The sequence below is a fragment of the Pieris brassicae genome, chromosome 4 (genome assembly GCF_905147105.1).
Source record: "Pieris brassicae chromosome 4, ilPieBrab1.1, whole genome shotgun sequence".
In the NCBI taxonomy this organism is placed as follows: domain Eukaryota; kingdom Metazoa; phylum Arthropoda; class Insecta; order Lepidoptera; family Pieridae; genus Pieris; species Pieris brassicae.
In genome coordinates this window covers 19,368,065-19,388,873 of record NC_059668.1, presented here as the reverse complement: position 1 = coordinate 19,388,873, position 20,809 = coordinate 19,368,065, and the positions used below count along the sequence as shown (strand labels likewise).

At 34.9% G+C, this 20,809-nt stretch overlaps 2 protein-coding genes across 4 annotated transcripts in view; both read right to left on the bottom strand.

The window, feature by feature from the left end:
• Positions 1-12,688, bottom strand: part of LOC123707946 (fibronectin type-III domain-containing protein 3a) — a 31,487-nt gene extending 18,799 nt beyond the window's left edge. The window contains exon 1 of the mRNA XM_045658282.1: positions 12,397-12,688. The gene's annotated coding sequence lies outside the window, so the exon portion shown is untranslated. The remainder of the gene's footprint in view (positions 1-12,396) is intronic.
• Positions 12,689-13,204: 516 nt separating this feature from the next.
• Positions 13,205-20,809, bottom strand: part of LOC123708266 (transcription-associated protein 1) — a 44,319-nt gene continuing 36,714 nt past the window's right edge. For 2 of the 3 annotated variants that reach the window (XM_045658900.1, XM_045658901.1), the window contains exons 41-48: positions 20,587-20,745; positions 19,976-20,156; positions 18,809-19,034; positions 18,287-18,727; positions 17,876-17,984; positions 17,489-17,723; positions 14,324-14,463; positions 13,205-13,652 (exon numbers count right to left, since the gene is read on the bottom strand). In XM_045658900.1, coding sequence (XP_045514856.1) covers positions 13,356-13,652; positions 14,324-14,463; positions 17,489-17,723; positions 17,876-17,984; positions 18,287-18,727; positions 18,809-19,034; positions 19,976-20,156; positions 20,587-20,745 — 1,788 coding nt within the window. In that variant the 3' untranslated portion in view covers positions 13,205-13,355. The remainder of the gene's footprint in view (positions 13,653-14,323; positions 14,464-17,488; positions 17,724-17,875; positions 17,985-18,286; positions 18,728-18,808; positions 19,035-19,975; positions 20,157-20,586; positions 20,746-20,809) is intronic. The other variant, XM_045658902.1, reaches the window with a different exon arrangement.

Below are 20,809 nucleotides of genomic sequence, written 5' to 3'. Positions count from 1 at the left end.
TCTAAATTGGTACACTAAACGCGTGGTTAATAGTGAAGATTGAGATTCTATTCAGCACGGCGTAATCCAGTCTGAATGTCAATAAAGCCTCGGAACTTCAATAACGTTGAGGTGTGATTTACGACGATAAAAACGTAATTAACGACGTCTACCAAAAACGGTTAGCTAATTTATTAACAGGAGACCGTGGACACCCATTAAGTATATTGTAATTCTTAACCAGCTATAATCTTAATCTTTATTTTTAAAACCTAAGGTTCCTTAGCCGGCAAATTATAATTATAATTACAACAAAAGAGATTTTAAACGTTTTTAGTAAAAATCCAAGAGCTTTTGGTTTTAACAAATATAGAAATAAAACTTAAGTTAATGTCGTATTGTAAGACGTCGGCCGCCTATAACTAAAATTATACTTTTAGAGAATGACGTCAAATAAACCAAAAAGCCAGACTTATTTAAAACGCTGCGTAGCTACAGATTCGATCAGCTGACAATCAGATTAAAGATAACCATTATAAATAAAAGTGTATTGTTTTTACTGCAGTTTTTTCACATACACAACATAAAGTCTAAATAATGATGTGCCATTTTCTCTCATTGTTCTCCGTCATAACAATGGTGTTATCAAAGTGTCGTGTATCAAACGCGCAATGACAATGTATAAAAGTATGGTTCAAAATCCTAAAGGAAATATTTGATATTACCCTAGCGATCACGTTTTTATCGTCACGTGTTTTTCGTTATTTTAAAGAAAACAATGTAGCACCCTATAATGAGTCACGGATGCCAACGGTTCACTCAATGGTCGCGCATTTTAAAAGGCTTTGTCATAATATAATAAAAAATTAATTAGACATTAATATAGCTGATTGGCGGATGATTCTCAACCCTTGGATTAATTAAACTAACGAACTCAATACATATAATATATTTCTCACTCACTCACTCACTCACACTCATGCACTCAAGCGTGTTGATAACAGTTTAAAAAACGAAAATAAATCAAATAAAATATGTTATTAAACTATATATAAGTAAATATATTTTAAGGAATGTATACTTAAGTTTCTTATGGAAGAACTGGGAACCCTGACACAGTTATTTTTTATATAAAAGGGTTCACAAATCTTACACATTTTAATGCACATGTACTAAAAATGAGTAAATACATTTTTTTTTATTTATCGATTTACGACGTGTGTCCGGTATGAAAGAAGAATTTGCAGGCGACAAAGCAAAATTATAAAAAATGTCTATCCCCTATCTTATTGGGTGAAAGGTTGAACAAAAACCTTGCCGATAATATTAAATAACTCATCTCGTCGGGGGATGAAATAATTGTGAATTCAATTAAAAGTCAAATTTAGTGGTCAATTAACAACAATCTTCAGTTGAAAACTCTTAGTTCTAAACTTCACTTTAGTAACTCTAAAGACACAACTAACATCTAAGAAATAATTTTAAATTATGAAGTGTTTTTAATAATCAAAGTAATTACTAGGAAGCACCACCCAAAACCACGGTTTCGCAAAACCGGAAATACAAACAGCATTCCATTGTGTTGAGGTGTTCTGTTCACCCCAACACTACCTGATTTGTTATGGGTTTTTTCCTTATATATTTCGCATTTGGCGTGGAGTTACCTTTATTTCACCGTTCGATTAATATTTAAATATATATAAATAAAGAATCCAAAAATATGTTGCTAAGCTCAAAAATCAAAGACGGCTGGACCAATTCGAGTATTTTTTTTAATTTATCTCATTTTTCGAGATTAAGAAAAAATACTTTATAAGCTTTTAGTTTTATTTCGTACTTACAACAGTGTATATGGGCTAGCATAGCAAAATGTTCCGTATGTATAGTTACTGAAAGTGAGTTAAGTTAAGTAAAATAAACATATTAAGGCGAAAGGACATTCGCGGGGGTAGCTAGTTTTAATAATCTAAATAACTTGAAATATGGGAATTCATTAAATATACTATTATTAAAACTAGGTTTTTATCGCTTTAATATCAAAGGGGATCGTGCTAAAAACATTACTGCATATGGTATATCATATCAGAACCACTGGCCATAAATAAAAGGCGGTAGTTAAAAGTAGAAAGAAAGAAGACGTAGATGTTATCTATAGTCTATAGTTACATCACAACTTTCTAATAAACGGTGCCGACAATATGCCTTGGGATTTAAACAGCAATGAAGTCTAATTAGCGTTGTCTATCAGAGTCGACTCCTTTCAATTCGTACTAAATTACGAGGTATAGACAATCAAGACGTTGTGCAACGGATTTTACTTTCCGTTCTATGTAACACAGCAGTGTTTAAGTTACATCATAGACCTTCAAAATAAAGCATCTTCAGCAAATGTCACACAAAGAATGTACCGTACATAAGCTCAATCGCAAATGACGAACCGCAATCGGAATGTTAATGTAAAATGCAAGCGGCGAGCGCTCAATAAATTGATTCGGTTGTAACTTGAAACATACAACCAGAAGTGTTGAGACATCCAACAAATACACATTTGGTTACACTGAAACCCAATATAATTCACCTGGAAAAGCATGAAGGTGAGACAGTGCTTTGAAGCGATGCAGACCGTGCAAATGTAGATAGAAAGCACTTTAGAAAGGAGTGCGCGTGACCCGCAGAAACCGGCGAGGTGAGCGGCTTGCGACACTTGGTACTCAATACGGCCTTCGATATCAAACTTTAGTGATATGTTAGCATTAATCTAGTTTACTATGAACAAAAATGAATGGTGCAACAGATAACTTAAATTCCAGAACAGTTATGAAATAAGTCGACAGCGGTAACATAGTCCCAGTGGTGGACTGAAATCATTTTGAAAAGTCAAATCAAATCGCACATTCCAGACACATTCGCCAATCACATCTCGGAGTTTCCATTGTGTACGCACGGCTGCGCTGCTCGTGGCCACTGATTCAATAGGCAACTCTGCATCTTGATATATACGTAGAATAAATATTTTCCAGATAATACCAGTAAGTTATTAGTATATTTGATAGTTAAAGCGACAAACCCACAGTCAGGCCACGCTTGATCGACGGTAACGAAATCAGCTGGCTCTCAGCTGTTTATCTCATCTTATGTATGACATATTTATAACTCGTCTGTCTATGTAATCAATGTTTACTGCATACAAAACGATAATTGCATATAGGCATGTCCATTTCAAGAAATTCGTTATTTATTAATATTTAAAAAAAATATCGATCGATCGGGTTTTTAAAATCGGATATAATCTAGAAATACTTTGTACAGCAAGGATTTGATAATTCATTATGTTTTCTACTGAAATGTATTTTATTGTTATTGAAGCGTTCCCAAAAAATATAGTCAAAATACACAAACTTCACACGTACTTTACACGTACTGAAGCTATTCATAAGCAAATCGATCATAGATGAATTTAGTATGCACTATAAAATATACAAGTATTAAAATATCTAATGCAATTTGTGAAGTTACGCGCAATTCATAATACATTAATAATGTATGTCGCATACGCAAAAATCTCGTATGCTCAATCTGGCGAGAGCTGTCTTTTTATCTGAGTGATGCTTCAGGATGCGTTCTAAATGTGCAGCTGTCGGCGACACTGTGCGAACACCAGATGTAAATGTTTTACTAAGCTGAGCCCTTTGATGTCACCGTGAATATAAATTAATCTCATTTGAATGTACGTAAATGTTACTCGCAATATTGTTATAGTAATTGTAGGGTAGACGACGAAGTGTATGTGAATTGTTAAATGTCTCTGGTTTTTATTGTTGAAATAGAATTTTGGTGTTAATAATGATTTTGATATACGGTAGAAGATACCCGCTGGCGCTTAGAAGCATTTGAGATGTGGTGCTAACGTCGCATGTTTCTTATAAGCTGGATCCAGAAGGTGTTTCACGAGAAGGTTTCCTATCGAGTTGGAATGTCGAAGCCATGGAGCCACTGGAGGTTGTCCGTCTTGTGAAGAGTTAAAAGAAGAATATACGGTAATAATAAATGTTTTGATTTAATACAATTGACGACGCATGAGACAAGCATTACCATGTTACAGTTTGGGTGCATTGTCCCACTTTCGTTTGATTCAATCATGAGTACACGCAATGATGTTCGATTTCATGATCATAAATGCCGTATAAAATCTTAATATGCCAAATATTTTACTAGAAATTTCAATGCTTTTATTTAATTGCCGTATCCTTCCACACAATACTAAAATATATAGGAAAGTAAGATTTTAACAATTACATACTTTTAATTTATAAAAATGGGTTTTCCTTACCGTGGGATGGAAGCCGTCTTATCATTTGATACTAAATAAGTATAAGTAAACAAAACGAGCTTAATAGTAACGATACAAATTTAGTTTAGTGCATTAGTACAGGAATAAGTCGACCAAAATTGTAATATAAACTAAAGATATAAAGTTATTACGAAATTTTAAAGAGAAGCAAATATTAATTGAGTTTGCATCGTTGGTTTTCATATTAGGACACATGGCACAGTCATTAACTCGTAGTCAGCGTAGTCTATGTTAAATTAATTACTAACCTTTAAAAACTCTAACAATAAATTGATAGGATAGTTAGACTTCCAGTTAAAATCCTTGTTATTTTTACTATAACTTATCAAACGGTTGATATTTAATAGATAAACTAATATAAATGCGTTTCTAATAAGATAAGGGAGCAGTGTTGGCCTAGTGGTTTCAGCGCGCGACGCTCATCCCCGAGGTCGTAGGTTCGATCCCCGGCTGTGACCAATGGACTTTATTTGTGCGCATTTAACATTCGCTTGAACGGAGGAAAATATCGTGAGGAAACCGGCTCGCCTTAGAACCAAAAAGTCAACGGCGTGCGTCAGGCACAGAAAGCTGATCACCTACTTGCCTATTAGATTAATTAAATGATCATGAAACAGATACAGAAGGCCCAGACCTAAAAAGGTTGTAGCGCTATTGATTTATTTTTTCTAATAAGAATGTATGGGAAGTAAGGACGCAACCCAGAAAGAAAAAAAGAAAAATTAACAATCCTTCTTAGCGAAAAATATTAATATTTCATACATACATAGATTGTAGTGTTACAAAATACGACTTTTTGCATAAATATCTATTTCAAGTAAAATATAACATTTCGAGTGAATTAAACTTTAACATAACTGTTAAATGTTTATAAATAATGTTTACATATGGGAATGTAACATAATTAATATTAATATGCATGAACATACCTTCATAACAATAATTGTCTTATCATGAGGTTTTTATAGCGTTTTATTTGAAATAATGAGCCAATTAGACGCGATGTTTATTGTTTGGATAATAAATTGCATGTCACGTGGTAGACAAATGTCATTCACAACACATGTTTTTGTTCAGTGATTCACGTTCGCAATGAAATGTCAAAGTGCAAAAGATACCACCCCCATTGATAAATACAATTAAACAAAGTGTCACACTCATACGAGTTAATCATTAGTTATTATTAGCTTGCGTATTTATTTATTGTTATGTAATTCTTTGTTAAATATCAGTTCGAATTTCACGCCTTCTAAACTCACTCCAAATTCAATTTGTATTGTCTGTGCTTGGTTCTTTATCTACTCTGTGACATAAGCTTAAATAATCGTCCTCCATTACCTATTTGTAAAAAAATAGAATTTTATTTTAAAACTAAAATAAAATCCAAGTCATCTTCTACCCTCATTTTCTAATCGAAGGATTATTTAATATATGCATAATGATGTCTAATCTGCGGAAAAACGACCTTAGGTATTGCGACGTTGGCTTATGAACTATAGAAGTAGTCAACCGTTTACAATCCTATTAGAATCTTATAAGTATTCAGCTAGGATATGAATTTGTCGAGAGATAACTTATGTGGATGAAACAATGAATAGTTTTTACAACAAAGCCTATATTACCATACAACAAAATTACTTTAATGCACATTATGTATACATACGGCATATAGATATAACGATTCGATCTTAAGATTACACAGATGACTACAGACTATAGACTCCACAGACCTATCAGCGATAATTTTAATTGGCGTATCCATCACTTAATTATCTATAAGGGTGGCATCGGCGTGTAGATTATTAAGTACTTCTAACATTTGAAAATAATCACGTTTATAAATCTTTACTTATATATTTAGTACGAAGCTGCTTAACAGTAAATTGGTAAACCAATATGCGGTGATTAAAAATTACTACTTTGCGGTAGGAAAGTAGATATTCTTGAGTAATGATGTAAGGTACCTCCAGTAGTTACGAATACACTCAAACATTAATAAATGTCTCAGTTTACTATTGTCACAGACCATTCTCAGAATTGTTATGGCCGTGTAGATTAAGAGCAACGATGCCAAATACATACACATTGTCGTCATTCTAAATATCAATTGTATGGTATCTAGAACATTTTGCAAAGAAAAATTCATATTTTAATGCAGTGTTTAAGAAAATGGCATGCATTTTATTTTGTTCGTGTTAATTAGGACACAAATCACTTTAAAAATTATTTAAACAGATTACTCATAGGATTAAAGTATATTATATAGAACGCGTCGCTAACATTTTGCGTAGTCCAATCATAAAATAATTCCATAAAATGCGCTACGTTCACTCAGCCCAGGTAAACAGGGGGTTGTAATAACCTTATTACGGGGGGGGGGGGGGGGTCGGCTATTTGTGTCGTTGAGCAGATCTGGCTGCAGGGCGCCGCCCGCCCGCCGTATCGATCGCACCCATACCCCAGCATCCACGATGCACCACTTGTTACATCTCTCTACATTATTCAGTGAAAACACGTGTATTTTACAAGAAAATCATTAGAAATAAATGTTAAATTATTATAAAAATTCATAACGATTATTCATACCTTTCTTTTGCCATTTATCCATTATTCTTTTTACTAAACAAAATCTTGTAAAGTCATAATATATTATAAATGGTAAAATTTGATATCGATACGTGTTATATGAACATTACGAATATATACATCAATTGAGATTTTTCATAAGTAGTAGTTTTCATTAGTCATAAGTCGGTAATATTTATATTTGAAGTTATCATTAAATACCGTATATAATCAACATCAATCTAATAATTGTCGTAAAGATTGACAATTGACAATTGACAATATTTGATGTGTCAAATTCGAATCGAATGTCTGTTCCGAAAATTTAAATTCAAAAATAATGTTTTGATTAGATGATGATTTTTGAAATGCATTAAACCTATGTCATGTAAGGTCGAATGACGAGAAATCTAATTAGCCATAATCTGTGGTCACGGCGAATAAAAGTACATGAGATCGGAAGTTAGAATAAATTAGCGATTTTAAAGAACACATAATTCAATTAATGGTATGAATTTGGTTTTAGTTTTAAAACCGCTTAAAGTAATAGACATATATAAGATTTTATTTCATTAGTTCGTACTTTAGATAGGCGCATGGAACAATTTAAAATATATAAAACGATATATATATATCATTCAAGCAAAGGAATGCTTTTCTGATTTGTAGTTTGGTTCCTAGACAAATATGCATATAAATACAATATCTATTCTTTATTTTTGTAGTAGTTATCTGTAGTATACTTACAAATAAATGTAGTTATGCGTTTGAAAATATTTGTAACTGCGCAATTGTGCAAAATGTAATAATGGAAATATAATCCCAAATCCATTACGTACACTGTAAAGGCTTTTTTGGTTACTACTCGCAGTCCAGGTAGCTGAAAATTAATTCAGTTTTCAGCGCTGAATTTCCTCGTTCGACGCAATCTCGACTATAATCGAATTTTCACGCTCCTAGTTGACCGATATATTTAAACTTCAGTTGGCAATCTCGTTGACACAAAGATAAAATATTTCGTCACACTGTTATCTGCTAGTACAATTCAAATAACATAGTTACATTCGTAGATGACGTTCTCAAATTGGCTTCTAATGCACCGCGACTTGAGCTCACAAATGAAGTGCACTCGGAGAAAGTGCCTACTTGTTGGAGAGATCGCAAACATCTGTCGTCACCTGCGCGATACAAGTCATTAGCGCTGGTTACAATTGAAACAAAACATGCGTATCCACAAATATAATATTAATTTATATTTACTATTGTTATATCAGGAAAAATAGTTCGAACGATATGCGCTTTTCTCGTTCTGATTTTATTGCGCATGACAACACATTTGGGTAGTTTAAACGTTCGTATCTCGTAATTGTGTAAGATTTATTGGACTGCGTGTGCGATGATTGAAACGAAGGCCAGTTTCTCCGCATCTAGGAATGTAAATGATTAGAGGGGATGTTTCAATTCCACAATATTACAGCTTTAAATAGCATGCAACCTGTTTCGTATATGCAGACGCAATAAATAATGTCTTAAACGTGTTCACTGGCAATGCGAGTCACCGTTTCAACGAGGAAAATCCAACGTATCCTGTGGCAATGCAAACAACAGAAAAACGTCAAGAAAATTAATACCACAGTAAAACTGTAGGTGTAATAATTGAACATAACGTTTTTATCCTGGGTGATTACCATTTTATGCGTAATTTGATTTTATCTGCTAATTTAGTATTATAAGCCTTACCGAACTGCTGGGAGTGTTTGCCAAAAAACTTAGCGGCGTGATATTCATGCTTTGTAATAAGGCGGTCATTGTTCCCGTCTGGGTACTGAATTCGTGTACATCAATTCTTAAGTCTAATTCAAGTTTTAAAGATTATATACATATAAAGATTTAATAAAGTATAGTCGGTAGGTGATAACTGTTGACAAAATGCTTACGACCTTTTTAGCTATGTTCTATATTGTTTTTTTATTATTTGACATACAAAATAAAATAAAACACTTTTCTAGTCAATTATTTTTTTTCTAAAGATGTATTCAATATTTTTTTTTAAATATTAATCTCTAAATTTAATAATACTACACAAATTTATTAAGTAATATTTGGTAAACAAATGTTACGTTATCCCAAATCTACATAATACTTTCATTATTAAACTCAAGGTAATTTAAGAGTTCAAGCGTAATATTATTAAAATTACGTTGTTTTTGTGTAAATATAATTTAGGGAAATTACTCATAATCATATAAGAACGGGTTATGCGGGGTGCGCGGGCGCAGAGCGTGGTTCAACGAACGTCCGCGAGGCGGCACGGACCCAAGGTCGCTGCGTTCACTTGCCCTCCCGATTTGAGACTGAAGGCCCGTTTTTTCTAAATTAATCTCAAGTTATCTAGACTTGGGGACAGTTTAATAGACTTAATTATTAAGTTTGAGTATATTTAAAAAAAAGTAGGTGGCAGGTTTCAAAAAGTATAAAGATCAGAATATTCACGAAATAAGACTAGTCGCCACTGAAGCCCATAGTTTAAAGTATTTAATTAACAATGTCATAATTAAAATTCTCATAACAAAGTGTTGATTGTCATCTAAGCCGAGGTTTGAAGCGGATGTTTGTGCAACAGCCAATGTGCAATTCACGCGCAGGTAAATGTCGAAACTCTGAAAGAGAACGCTCACTTATGCAACGTATTGATAGCACTTTACTTTTACCGAGTCTTCAGAAAAACTTATTAAATAATTAGAATGGTCTCGCATTCTAATTATTTAATTAGTTTTTCGATCTTTCTAGTAATTTAATCAAGTAAATTATCTCTAATGGAGAAAAACCAATACGATTTGTATTTTTTATTATGTTGTATTTACAGCATCACCTAAAATATAATTGTCGGCTTGAAAGGCCGGCAACGCACTTGCGAGCCTTCTGGCAATGTGAGAGTCACTTAACATCAGGTAAGCCTTCTCCCCGTTTGCCTCCTATTACAAAAAAAAAAAAACAATACGTATTGTATCTCTGGTCATGTAAATACTGTCTATATTGATTAAAGATCACATCCTTCTGAGCTTAGACGGCTTCGGAAAGAACTTTATCACCCTTTGTGCGTAAAAGCTTGAAACATATTTATGACACTTTTCCGATGTTGGATCTCTCTTTCTTAACATTTTCTTCTACGTCCACGATAGAGACGGTGTGCAACGTTGCACGTTGTGGAGAAATTCCTCGGGTAATCGGTTCAACGGCCCTGCTATAGTGAGCGTTTTATGCTTGTATTTGTGCCTGTGTGATTACTGTTTATGAGTGTGAGTCTGATCACGCACACGCGCATAGGCCTGCCTCTACAAACACGAAGGAACCGTTATCCGTTCCTATACCTTGGTTCTATGTTACTAATCTTAACTAAAATCGTTAACTCTAAATGAGGAGACATATCCTTTACAGTACACAAATTTTATATTTATTTAGACCATCGTGGACAATAACGAGGGCAAGTAAATTACTACGGATTTTAGTCCTCGCGATGCAATTTACTGCACACTGTCCTAGAGCCGGTGAGAGGGATCTCACCGCGGAATGCAATTAACTTGAAGGTTTACTCACGAAGCAGAAGAGTATATTAATTTGATATACTGCTACCAGATTTAATATTTTGTAAGTAACAATATCTTATTATTATCATTCGCTATGCATGAAAATAACTCTATTAAATGAATGAAATATTTTAATGTTACTGTAAGCGTTAGTTATTAAAATATTATCTTAGTGGTCCGGGTGTTGGGTCAAATTTACACAATCTCAGTGACCTTTAATCTCATTTTAGATAGCTAAAACACGCGCCTTTGTTAATTCTCGGAATTGACCGTTTATCGCCTCATCTCTATGTTAAATAATTTGTATTCGGGATATTTTTTAAATTGTATAAATATGAAGAAAAAAAACGTATCTAGATACCGCTTGACGACACGCAATAAAGCTGATATAAACACCAAAAACGACTCACATATTTTTTCATAGTTAACATCAACGCTATTTGCTCAAATAAGATGTAAGAAATATTGCAATAAAAAAGAAATAAAAAGATTTAGATATGTGAGGTAAACAATCCTTGAATAAATCTTAATAGAAAAATATTGCAGGTGTACGTATTATTGGCGAAACGCCTTGACATTTCTTATTAATTTATTGATTTAAATCATTCATTAACATACCTATCTACTCAATAAGATTTTTATTTTTTTTGTTTATCTATCTCAATAAATGTTTGTTCTTACCTAGTGACGTCTTAAAATAATATATTTGCTACGACTTTATGCACCTGTATGATATCAACAAAGACAATTGTTATAAAGTTATCTCTAATGCTTCATTAAAATAGCCAACATTGCATGAACAGTCTTCGGAACAAATTACAATATGGAAAACCCGTTAAGTTCTCGTCATTAACCTTTTGCCATTATTAATCAGTATAGCAGGGACATTAATTAATAAAGCCCAAATTGTGTGACATACCTAGGGCGGAAGACGCAACGGACGAGTTTCGAAATAGCGTTATCAAACGTTTTGCTCGGTGTCATACACTCTTAACGAGATCGTACAATGTGTTGTGGAAAATTTCAAAGGCTTGTTCGACGTTCATGACACAAGGGACAACATAGTAATCAGATTTGCAGCTTCGAATCAATTATCAGCTCGTGTTAAATCAATACTATCCGAGTTTCGAGACGAAATACCTAAATCCTGCGGCTGATAATTGAGCATAACAAACTTAGTACAAACAATACAGCTGTTAGTGTTGACTTTTGTGTTTAATTTATGTCTACCTTCATAAATGCGTCGTAGAGTCGATCGAGGAATCTTTAAAAGCCTATAGATTGCAGAATTCAAATAAAGGTTAATAATAATGTTACGTGGGTGGCAGCACGAGACTTGCGCCGTCATGTCAATCAACGCCCACAATTAGCAACGAATACAATTCCCAAACACACACGAACATTCCAGCAAGCACAATGTTGCAATTAATGTGCATCGCTGAGTGCAGAAGCAAGAATCTCGCAGTCACACTGACATTGCGTATAGCCCGGCATTCCACAAGGAATGCGGTCGCTTGACCGGCCGCGCACCACCCCGCGCCGACCACGACGCCAGCTCTCCTCCATGTTTTCTTACACATTTGTATTCGTCCACCATATGGAAAAGAGGCATAGGACCGATTCTAACAAGATTCTAGCCAGCCAACTGGATTCTTTAATATTGCTCTGATAGATCTTGTTATCCAAGAACTACATCCTGCCAATACAAATGACGTCACAAAAACAATAAAGCGGAACATCTACGTGTAAAAACAATTTTAACCTATTCACCGCTGGACATCTGTTACTGTATCTACAGTATAAGGTAAAAATCAATTAATTCCATTGTTTTTATTGTGGTATTAAGAGCGCCACGTCGCGTCGCGGCTTCGCAACAGTCATCCGGCATAAACATATGGGAAAAATTTCACTTACCTTCGCGGAAAAACCACAGCTCGTTTGTGATATCCACAAACTCGAGCGCACAGATAATCCGGTATTTGTCCGTACAACACAAATATTCACCACACCACAACGACAACATAAATAAAGGCGGGAGGAGTCGCCGATCGCGGGTAGCGAATGCACTCTTCGCACTAATCGAAATGCAACTCGGGGAAAAGCACGGGGCGGGGTTGTCGAATGTCGCAAACGGTCCGATCCAGAGGTCGGGCACTTCGGGATTGCGAGGATGCGCAACACACTCGGTCAGACTGACGCCGCGCGGCGGACTGAGCCACTTGACAGGGAGAGCTGAAGAGCGGAGGGCGAGAGCCGCGGGAGGGGACTCGCCGACGTGGCGCCCGCCGCCTTTCCCCGCCGACGCCCGAAGCTCCATACTGCCTTATTGCCAGCTCCGAGCTCACTGCTTAGCAACCAGCCACACCGGCCACCACCTCTGGCTCTCATCGCTGTTTATACATTATTTAAAAACGTTTTTGTCCGTAATGCACTCGCACAAATAATGTGTAATTGATATACCGTGTCTTGAAAAAAAAATATCATTCCTAACCTATCATGTCTTAAGTTATCTACTAGTTTTATGCAGAGTGTAACAAAACTGTGCATCAAAATATTAAAAAAAAAAACAATTAAAAAGTCAAATTTAGCTTTAAAAAATACTACAATTTATCTTGTTTACAAATATGGTTGTTCAAATCAAACAACCTATTTAATTAAGCCACTTACTTAGACGTCCACTCCAGTTCTAAACATTACTGAATCAACCAAATAAAACCACATATCGCTTATAACATTTATTTAATATACGAGATCAAAGGGACATCATCCCAAAATACAAAGATGCATTCGATAATGCTTTAAACTTACAAAAGATATCACCTGTATTGGTACCTATCTAAGCTTAACAAAGATATTTTATTTAAATTGAAAACTTATAGCCAGGGGTGCCAGGCCGGGTCCATTCGACACAGATTGTCGTGGCTGTTGGCGGCTGTGACTAAGGTAGCGACTTTGCTATCGGGTCCGTCGAACAAGGCGAGAGAGTTCAAACGGTTCATAATCATAGTAACAGCCTTGTTAACCATATTGACAATGGTCTCATTGTCAATTTCCGTGGATTTGTTGTCGGTCGAAGTGCCGGGTGTCGGCACTCCCGACTTGTCTTCTATACGCTTACGGTATCCGGTCACCATTTCGTCACGTAATATCGTCCGTAGGATTGATTGTATCTGAAACAATGGACGAAGTGAATACTTGAATATATAAAGGTTATCATTTAGTGTTTACGTTCCATGTAAGTTGTAACAATTTTCTTAAATACATTTAAAATTTACTTCATTAAGGGCCGTGTCTCAAATCACAATTTCGTATTCAGCACTATAAAATTAAATAAAGAAAAAATATCTTGTCACCTTTTAACTAGGTTTAATTTATAACATTTGGTTGACGTTTACGACTAACAATATACATATTTTTTGGTGTGGGATTTTTAAATACCCACGTCATCGCGAGACATTGTTTTTGTGAGACTAATAAATCTTAGCACTGGATTTGCATTATGCATTATTAAAAGCCTCCATTTATGCATATCATCAAACTAAATTATGTAGCCAAAAATAAAGCTGCAAAAAAATTGCTATCTCTGTTTACAGTATACTTATGAAAGGGACAGCTAGAAGTGGCCTTTGAGTATGACATTAAATGTCAGAACTTATTGCTACTTTAACCTTTCTGCAAGTCACAAATATTTATAGGAAGCACGTTTAAAACACGTTTTAATTATAAAATAAGACACTAAAATTTTATTAACTGCATTCATTACAGATCCTATTACAAGTTTTGTCACAAAATGAAACGTATATGTCAAGCCCATGTGGCAATGGATTTTTTTTATAATTACCTTAAAGTTAGGTGTAACAAGGCACCTGGCGACGGCAATTGCAGAAGCAGTAAGGGGTCCAGTTATTCCGATATTGGTCAGCAATTCTGCGATATTTGGCGTCAGACGGAATGGCACTGGACGGTTGCCGTCCAACTCTCCTACAAAAAAATATACTTTGTACCGCCTTCATATCTTCAACCACCACTTCTTTAGGTTAGGTTAGTTATATAGTTAAGGAAATTATATTATATTATTATAAGATTAAATTTCACGTAATACCTTTACCAATACTTTGATGTAAAATATAATAATTTTTAAATTCGGATGTCAGAAATTTTAGTACGTAAATCACGAATTACACATTTAAAATAGTGAATTTCAGTAAACCTATTCAATTTCAATAGAAAACTATTTGATCTCTCCCTGATCCGTTTCAACCAGCAATTATTTGCACCATCATAATCTTAAGGTCTTGTAGAACGAGTTCTCTTTGCATATATAAAAACTTTTTTTACTTGGCAAACAAGCTCCATATTAAAAATAGCGTCATTAAAAACAAAAAGACATCATCATCATATAACAATATAAGACTGTATAAAATATATATTTTAATATCTTTTAACTAGGTTTTTAATTGCTCTATCATGCATGTTATTGCGAATACATCCGGTTATATTGTGAACAATCTATATACATAGGCGTAATCTGATATAGTCGGTACATTGAAGACGAAAAAAAGATTAAACCCTTCGCCTGTGGAAAACTAGAATTTTTGATTTTCTATTGACAACATCACAAATTTCTGAGGCATTTTTTATAACGTTAGGCAGAACACATTGCAGGTGTGGTGTATCTAGGTAGGTATAAACAGGTTATATTACGTATAACGATTAGTTTTAGAAATAAATTAGTATTCATATTGGTGCCATATGACTGATCACAGAGCGATCATATTATTCGATTGGAATTATTATGATATTATTTATTGCAAACATGAAATGTCCACAATAAATCTAAGCATTAAAAAGAATATTTTCCTACTAATGCACGATATCTATCATAGCTGGGAATAATAAGAGAGAAATAGTCTGGTGAAAATGTAAAACAAAAGACGAAATGACGTGTTTCGTTTGAGTGTGAACGACCAATTACAATTAAACAAAACAAGCATTTCGTATTGTGCTTTTCATTACCTTCTGGTTTGGTTACGGAAATTATACCAATTTGTATTATTTAGAACTGAAGAAAAATAAAATGTCGAACATGTTTTATTTTTTCCTCTTGGCTCTTCAGTATTATAGGCCAAATGAACAATGTAGATTTTATAACTTGAAGTCAACCAATTATAATTGATGGGATCAATTTCCTCTTGTTATGACTACCTATATAAGTAACAAAGCTTTATTGCTCTAACCATGTTTTATTAGGGCTATCGCAAAAAATTCCAAAACAACGTTTTTAATGGAGACTGTAAAATAAATATAAAAATGCAGAACTTGTTTGAGGAATGCAAGGCTGACCATTAATCTTTATGCTTTTAAGGCCTTAAATATCACAGCAATCTTGTGATTTTCATTCCACAAATGTCCCTAAAATAAGCGCAATAAAATTATTCTATAATATGGGCAAAACGTGAATTAACTCTGCGATAAAATAAAAACTTGTTATGTACATCAAACCATTATCATACTTTCAAATTATTGTTCGCAATAATAAAATCATAATTAATTCAAAAATATTTAAATAAATCTGGTTGTATTTTGCATTATAGAAAACTATAACCACATCAAGCAACTAATGAGAAGTTTAAAAATCGGAAAGAATAATTTAGGCTTGCGTACTATGCATAAATTGAAATAAAAAATAAAGCAAATTACTTTTTCTATGACTCTTATACCGTCATATAAGTCACAGTAAGTAGGAAATAAACAAATGTAATAACGAAGACAATTGTCAAAATTGGGTAATATAGAGGAAGTGAAGTAGGCACTAACGAATCGAATAAACTACAATTATTAACTGATTAGACAGACGTTGTTAATTTACGAGCTCTGTAACATATAATGACAATGGCAACTGATAACAGCGCCATTGCTGCGACATATATAATTATGGTTTGGACCTAATTTACTATATTACAACACTTTACAATGGTTTTTCTAAAGTAAAGTTATTCGAATTCCCCTTATTACTTAAAATGACAAAATGCTTTATACGTAAGTAGACGTAGTTGCCTCATCTCACGATTACATACGGTATAGGAAAACAAAACACGAGTTAATCAGGCTAATTAGCTCAAATCACAACGTTATATTTGGGACGATAAAAAAAAATCTGAAATTTGATGCCTACATGTATCAATAGATATACGCATTGTTTTTATATTGACTTGTTATAATTACATGTTTCTATAAAAAAGAGTGGCCTTCAAGTGCCCTTCTACAGAAAAATCAATAACCCGTGTTTTAGATATACAAAACTTTGCTAAAGGCATCCTTACAATGAACTTTGCGGAGTTCTAGTCAAGTATTCGTAGATAATTTATGGCGAATCAACGTTCTAGTCAATATATTTTTTGTATCTATATATTAATACTAGCGGACCCGACATACGTTGTCCTGCATGATATTTCAAGCAATTAGGATATTAAACAATGTATGAAAGTACCGTATGCAGCGCCATCTGCCTGATATATTTGTGAACTAAACCATCCAGGGCGCCACCCAAACGCATACAAAAAAATTCATTCAAATCGGTCCAGCCGTTTAAGAGAAGTTCAGTGGCATAGAAACGTACAGTAGAATTATATACATAAAGATAAGGGTTTTAAGGATATAGCTACAATCATAAAGCATACAACAATTGTACACAGAAGCATACAAATGTATAGTACACGAATTCTGATCGAACAATATCGTGCTTTTTCTAATTTTTAGTTACAAAAACTTGGATTTTATAATTTTTCGTGCTAAAACAGTTATTTATTTATTTAACTGTTTTAAAAATTAGATAAATGGAAAATATATGAAATTTTGAAGAATATGATCAAATGTAGCCAAAACGGATTACATCATAATATATACGACGAAGATTAATTACTTATAATTTGACTGAAGTGTGTGGGAATGTGCATAGCATGGGGATGTGTGTGTGTGTATTAAAATATATATATAGTTGACATACCAGTTGTGTCGTCAACGTCGAACTTAAAGTACGACACGTTAAGAAGCCCCGAGTCCTGGTGCACATAAAGCATGTCCGGGTTCAGCCTTGTCAAATGCAGGACGTATTCCGCGAAGCTGGCCAGCGACAGCTGGAGCGTCATCATCTTGCGGAAGGTCCAATAGTCCGTGGGTGCTGGGAAGGTAGCTGCTGCCCATTCGCGGAGCATTCCGCGTGGAACCATAGTCGCTTGCACCTGTTGAAAATACAATACATTATATTTCACTATGTGAACAATTCCCTGAATCAATATAAAGATAAACCTTGATTTCATTAATTATTTAGTCATAAATTTTTCTCTTCAACCATGAAATCATAAAAAAAAACAATAGATAAATATAGTTTTACCTCTCGTAGTATATCCCTGAGTACTTGGTGCGAGGCTTGCGATCCTCTCGCCTGAACAGCAGCCAGTCGCTCGTAGTAACGGGCTACTGGTGCGTCGTATTCCAAGCCCCTAAATACAAACATTTTTAATACACATAATAAATTATGTGAATAAAAAAAATAAAAATAAACAAAACTTCGGGTAACCTAACACTAGAACCAGATGTTTTTTATTTAAACTACTACTAAGAGAATCTTTTGTGAAATAAATACTACCAACTAGCAGAAATAAAAAAACTAAAGTTTAGTAGAAGTAGGAGGAGTACGAGGCAATGGTCACATACTGTATCCACACGGTATTAAATACCTGAAAATATGAAAACTTTCAGTTCCAGTGCGAAAAATGTAACTGAAATAAAAGATAAAAGTTACCTGTTAGCACATTCGGTCCTATAAACGTCCAATAGAGATAGAGAGCTAGGATTGTCCTCGACCAAACGCATTTGCGGCGACACAGACACAACTCTCGGCACTGTGAAGTGAAGGAACCTTCTAGAAGTCTCTTTCTGCTTCCCGAGGTAGTGGTTCAACATCCTTAACAGTTGGAGGACTCTCTCTTCTCTTCTCGCGTCTCCTAAGCCCGAGTCGTTGACCACAAGATACGGGTAGATCTTTCCGTTGTGTCCGCGTATGTACAACCTCCGAGCGTACGTATTGTGCTTCTGAACGATCTCCACGCGTGGCATGAAACGCGCGATTCTCACGTGATAATGCGTGTGTTTGGGAAGAAGGAATTCACCCGGCAACTCCACTTCGGCTGTCTTTAGACTGAAGTTGGATAAAAACCTACACTTCTCTTCAATTAGGAACGACCTAAAAGGCAAAATTTTAAATTTTAATATGAGGCTCGTGAAGTATTTTTAAGTGTCAGTTGCGTTACACGTGCATACTTACTTGGGGAGAACCTTGGTTTTGGCCTCGAGAATCTTGACCCACTTTCTGAGCTTTTGTATGAGATTCTGTAGCTTCATAGCGTTGGGCTGGGAGAAGTCAAAGTCAGCCGTGAACTGAGTCTTCATCTTGTGGAAGACGGGGTCCTGCACCGTGGCCTGCGCCCGCCTGGCGAGACTCTCCGATGCAGCTGAAGAGAATGCACCACTTACAGAACTTGAAACACTTTCTGTAGACATACAAAATGGAGTATGTGTATATCGACGCTCGCCTTTGCACTCAAACGACATTTAACAACTCAAAAAAGCTCATTCCACTACGTTCTGTGTACGACCGCAACATAATCTAGAAAAACAAATCGCATAGCACTAACTGAAAAATAACGGCCACCGGTGACTGAACTACGAACCAAAAGAGGATCCATTGTCAACCGTATGTACAACATCGGACATTCATGTCATCGGATGCAGGGTCACATTCATACGTAATGGGCAAACATCGAGGGACGTATAACATAAATTAAATCAAAAGTTCCAAATTAATCGATGCTGATGCAACATTTGATTCAAATACCTACTTAAAACGTCTGCTTTAGCCGCATGAAAAAGAATGTTACAGACCAAATAAATGCTTTATCGATCTGTTCGTGTGAGTTCCAAGATCCAGCATTGGAGTGAGCCGGTCAGTTCCTTTTGCGAAGAATAAAAACACCACTTATGACAGCACTTCAGTGACTTTAAAATGAACATGGTTTAACTGGTTTAATATGAAATCATATAGGCTTAAATTAAATAATGTAAGTATTTGCAAGCCTTTAACCAAATAATTTTGAAAGAATTGTCATTGAGCTTGAGCGAAATTGATATAATAAAATGTCCTTTTATTTAAATGTGTATTAAATACGTGAAATAGGAATTACCAGGAGGGTTTTTTTTTTGTTTTAATTTCTTTGTATTGTGCAGTAGGAATAGGGAAACACCATTTATAAGATAGATAGGACACTAGATATGGAGTAGGGTTATGTATATATTGTAATGTAAGTTGGATAAATTTGTCCAAAAATGTAACACTTAGACCCGGTTTAAATATATAGACATACAAGTAATTTATACGAGACGTCGATTTTCATAGAGAAAGAGTTCGGAGCTGTGGGAGAGGTTCGCAACTTACTCATGCCGACTCCGATGCCGAAGGTGGAGACGACCTTCTTGATGAAGTTAAGAGTGTGGGGCGTGACGGTGGCCACCCCTACGGCCGCTCGGTGGTGGAAAGCGACGACGTAGCACTTGGCCAGACCCGCGCGCAGCTGACGCAGCACCTCCTCGTACCAGTTCTCGCGGAACCATACCATCTGCATGGCGAAGGAGTATTAGTATTACATGGCTCTTTTAAAAGCAATGTAAATGTACAATAGTATTTTTTTATGTTTTTAGAAAATCGCAATAGTTATTTTAGCTTAAAACGCTATTATAAATATTTAGATAATTAACTAATTAATAAGATTGATTGAATTTTTACATAAATCAAAAACCATTTAGCTATTACATTTATCATATTTAGCTATTAGCTAGCAGCTATTACTTTATTTATTATTTTTATTTATTTATTAACACTTCGTTATTGTAATGTATCAAAAAGAATTGAACATAACTAAATCAAAAGGATCCAATAAAGTTATTCGCTACCTTAAAATTATTTCTAGAAGTAATTTGTTTCTGGACATGAATATAAGAAATTTGAAGCGAGTACAGAGATAAACGAGCGTAATTATCCCTCAGTACCTGATCCACAATGCCCTCCAGCGACGAGAGCACGGTGGGATGTATCTCTCGCTGCAGTTGCATGATCTTGGAGCAGCGCCACATCGGCAGCGTCGCCTTGATCGGGCCCGCGTCCGACACGCTCGACGCACCGGACGAACTCCCCTCGCCAGTTTTTGTCTGGAAGTGGAAATACTATATGAGCATGGGATACATAATATAGAAATTATAAATATGGTTGCCT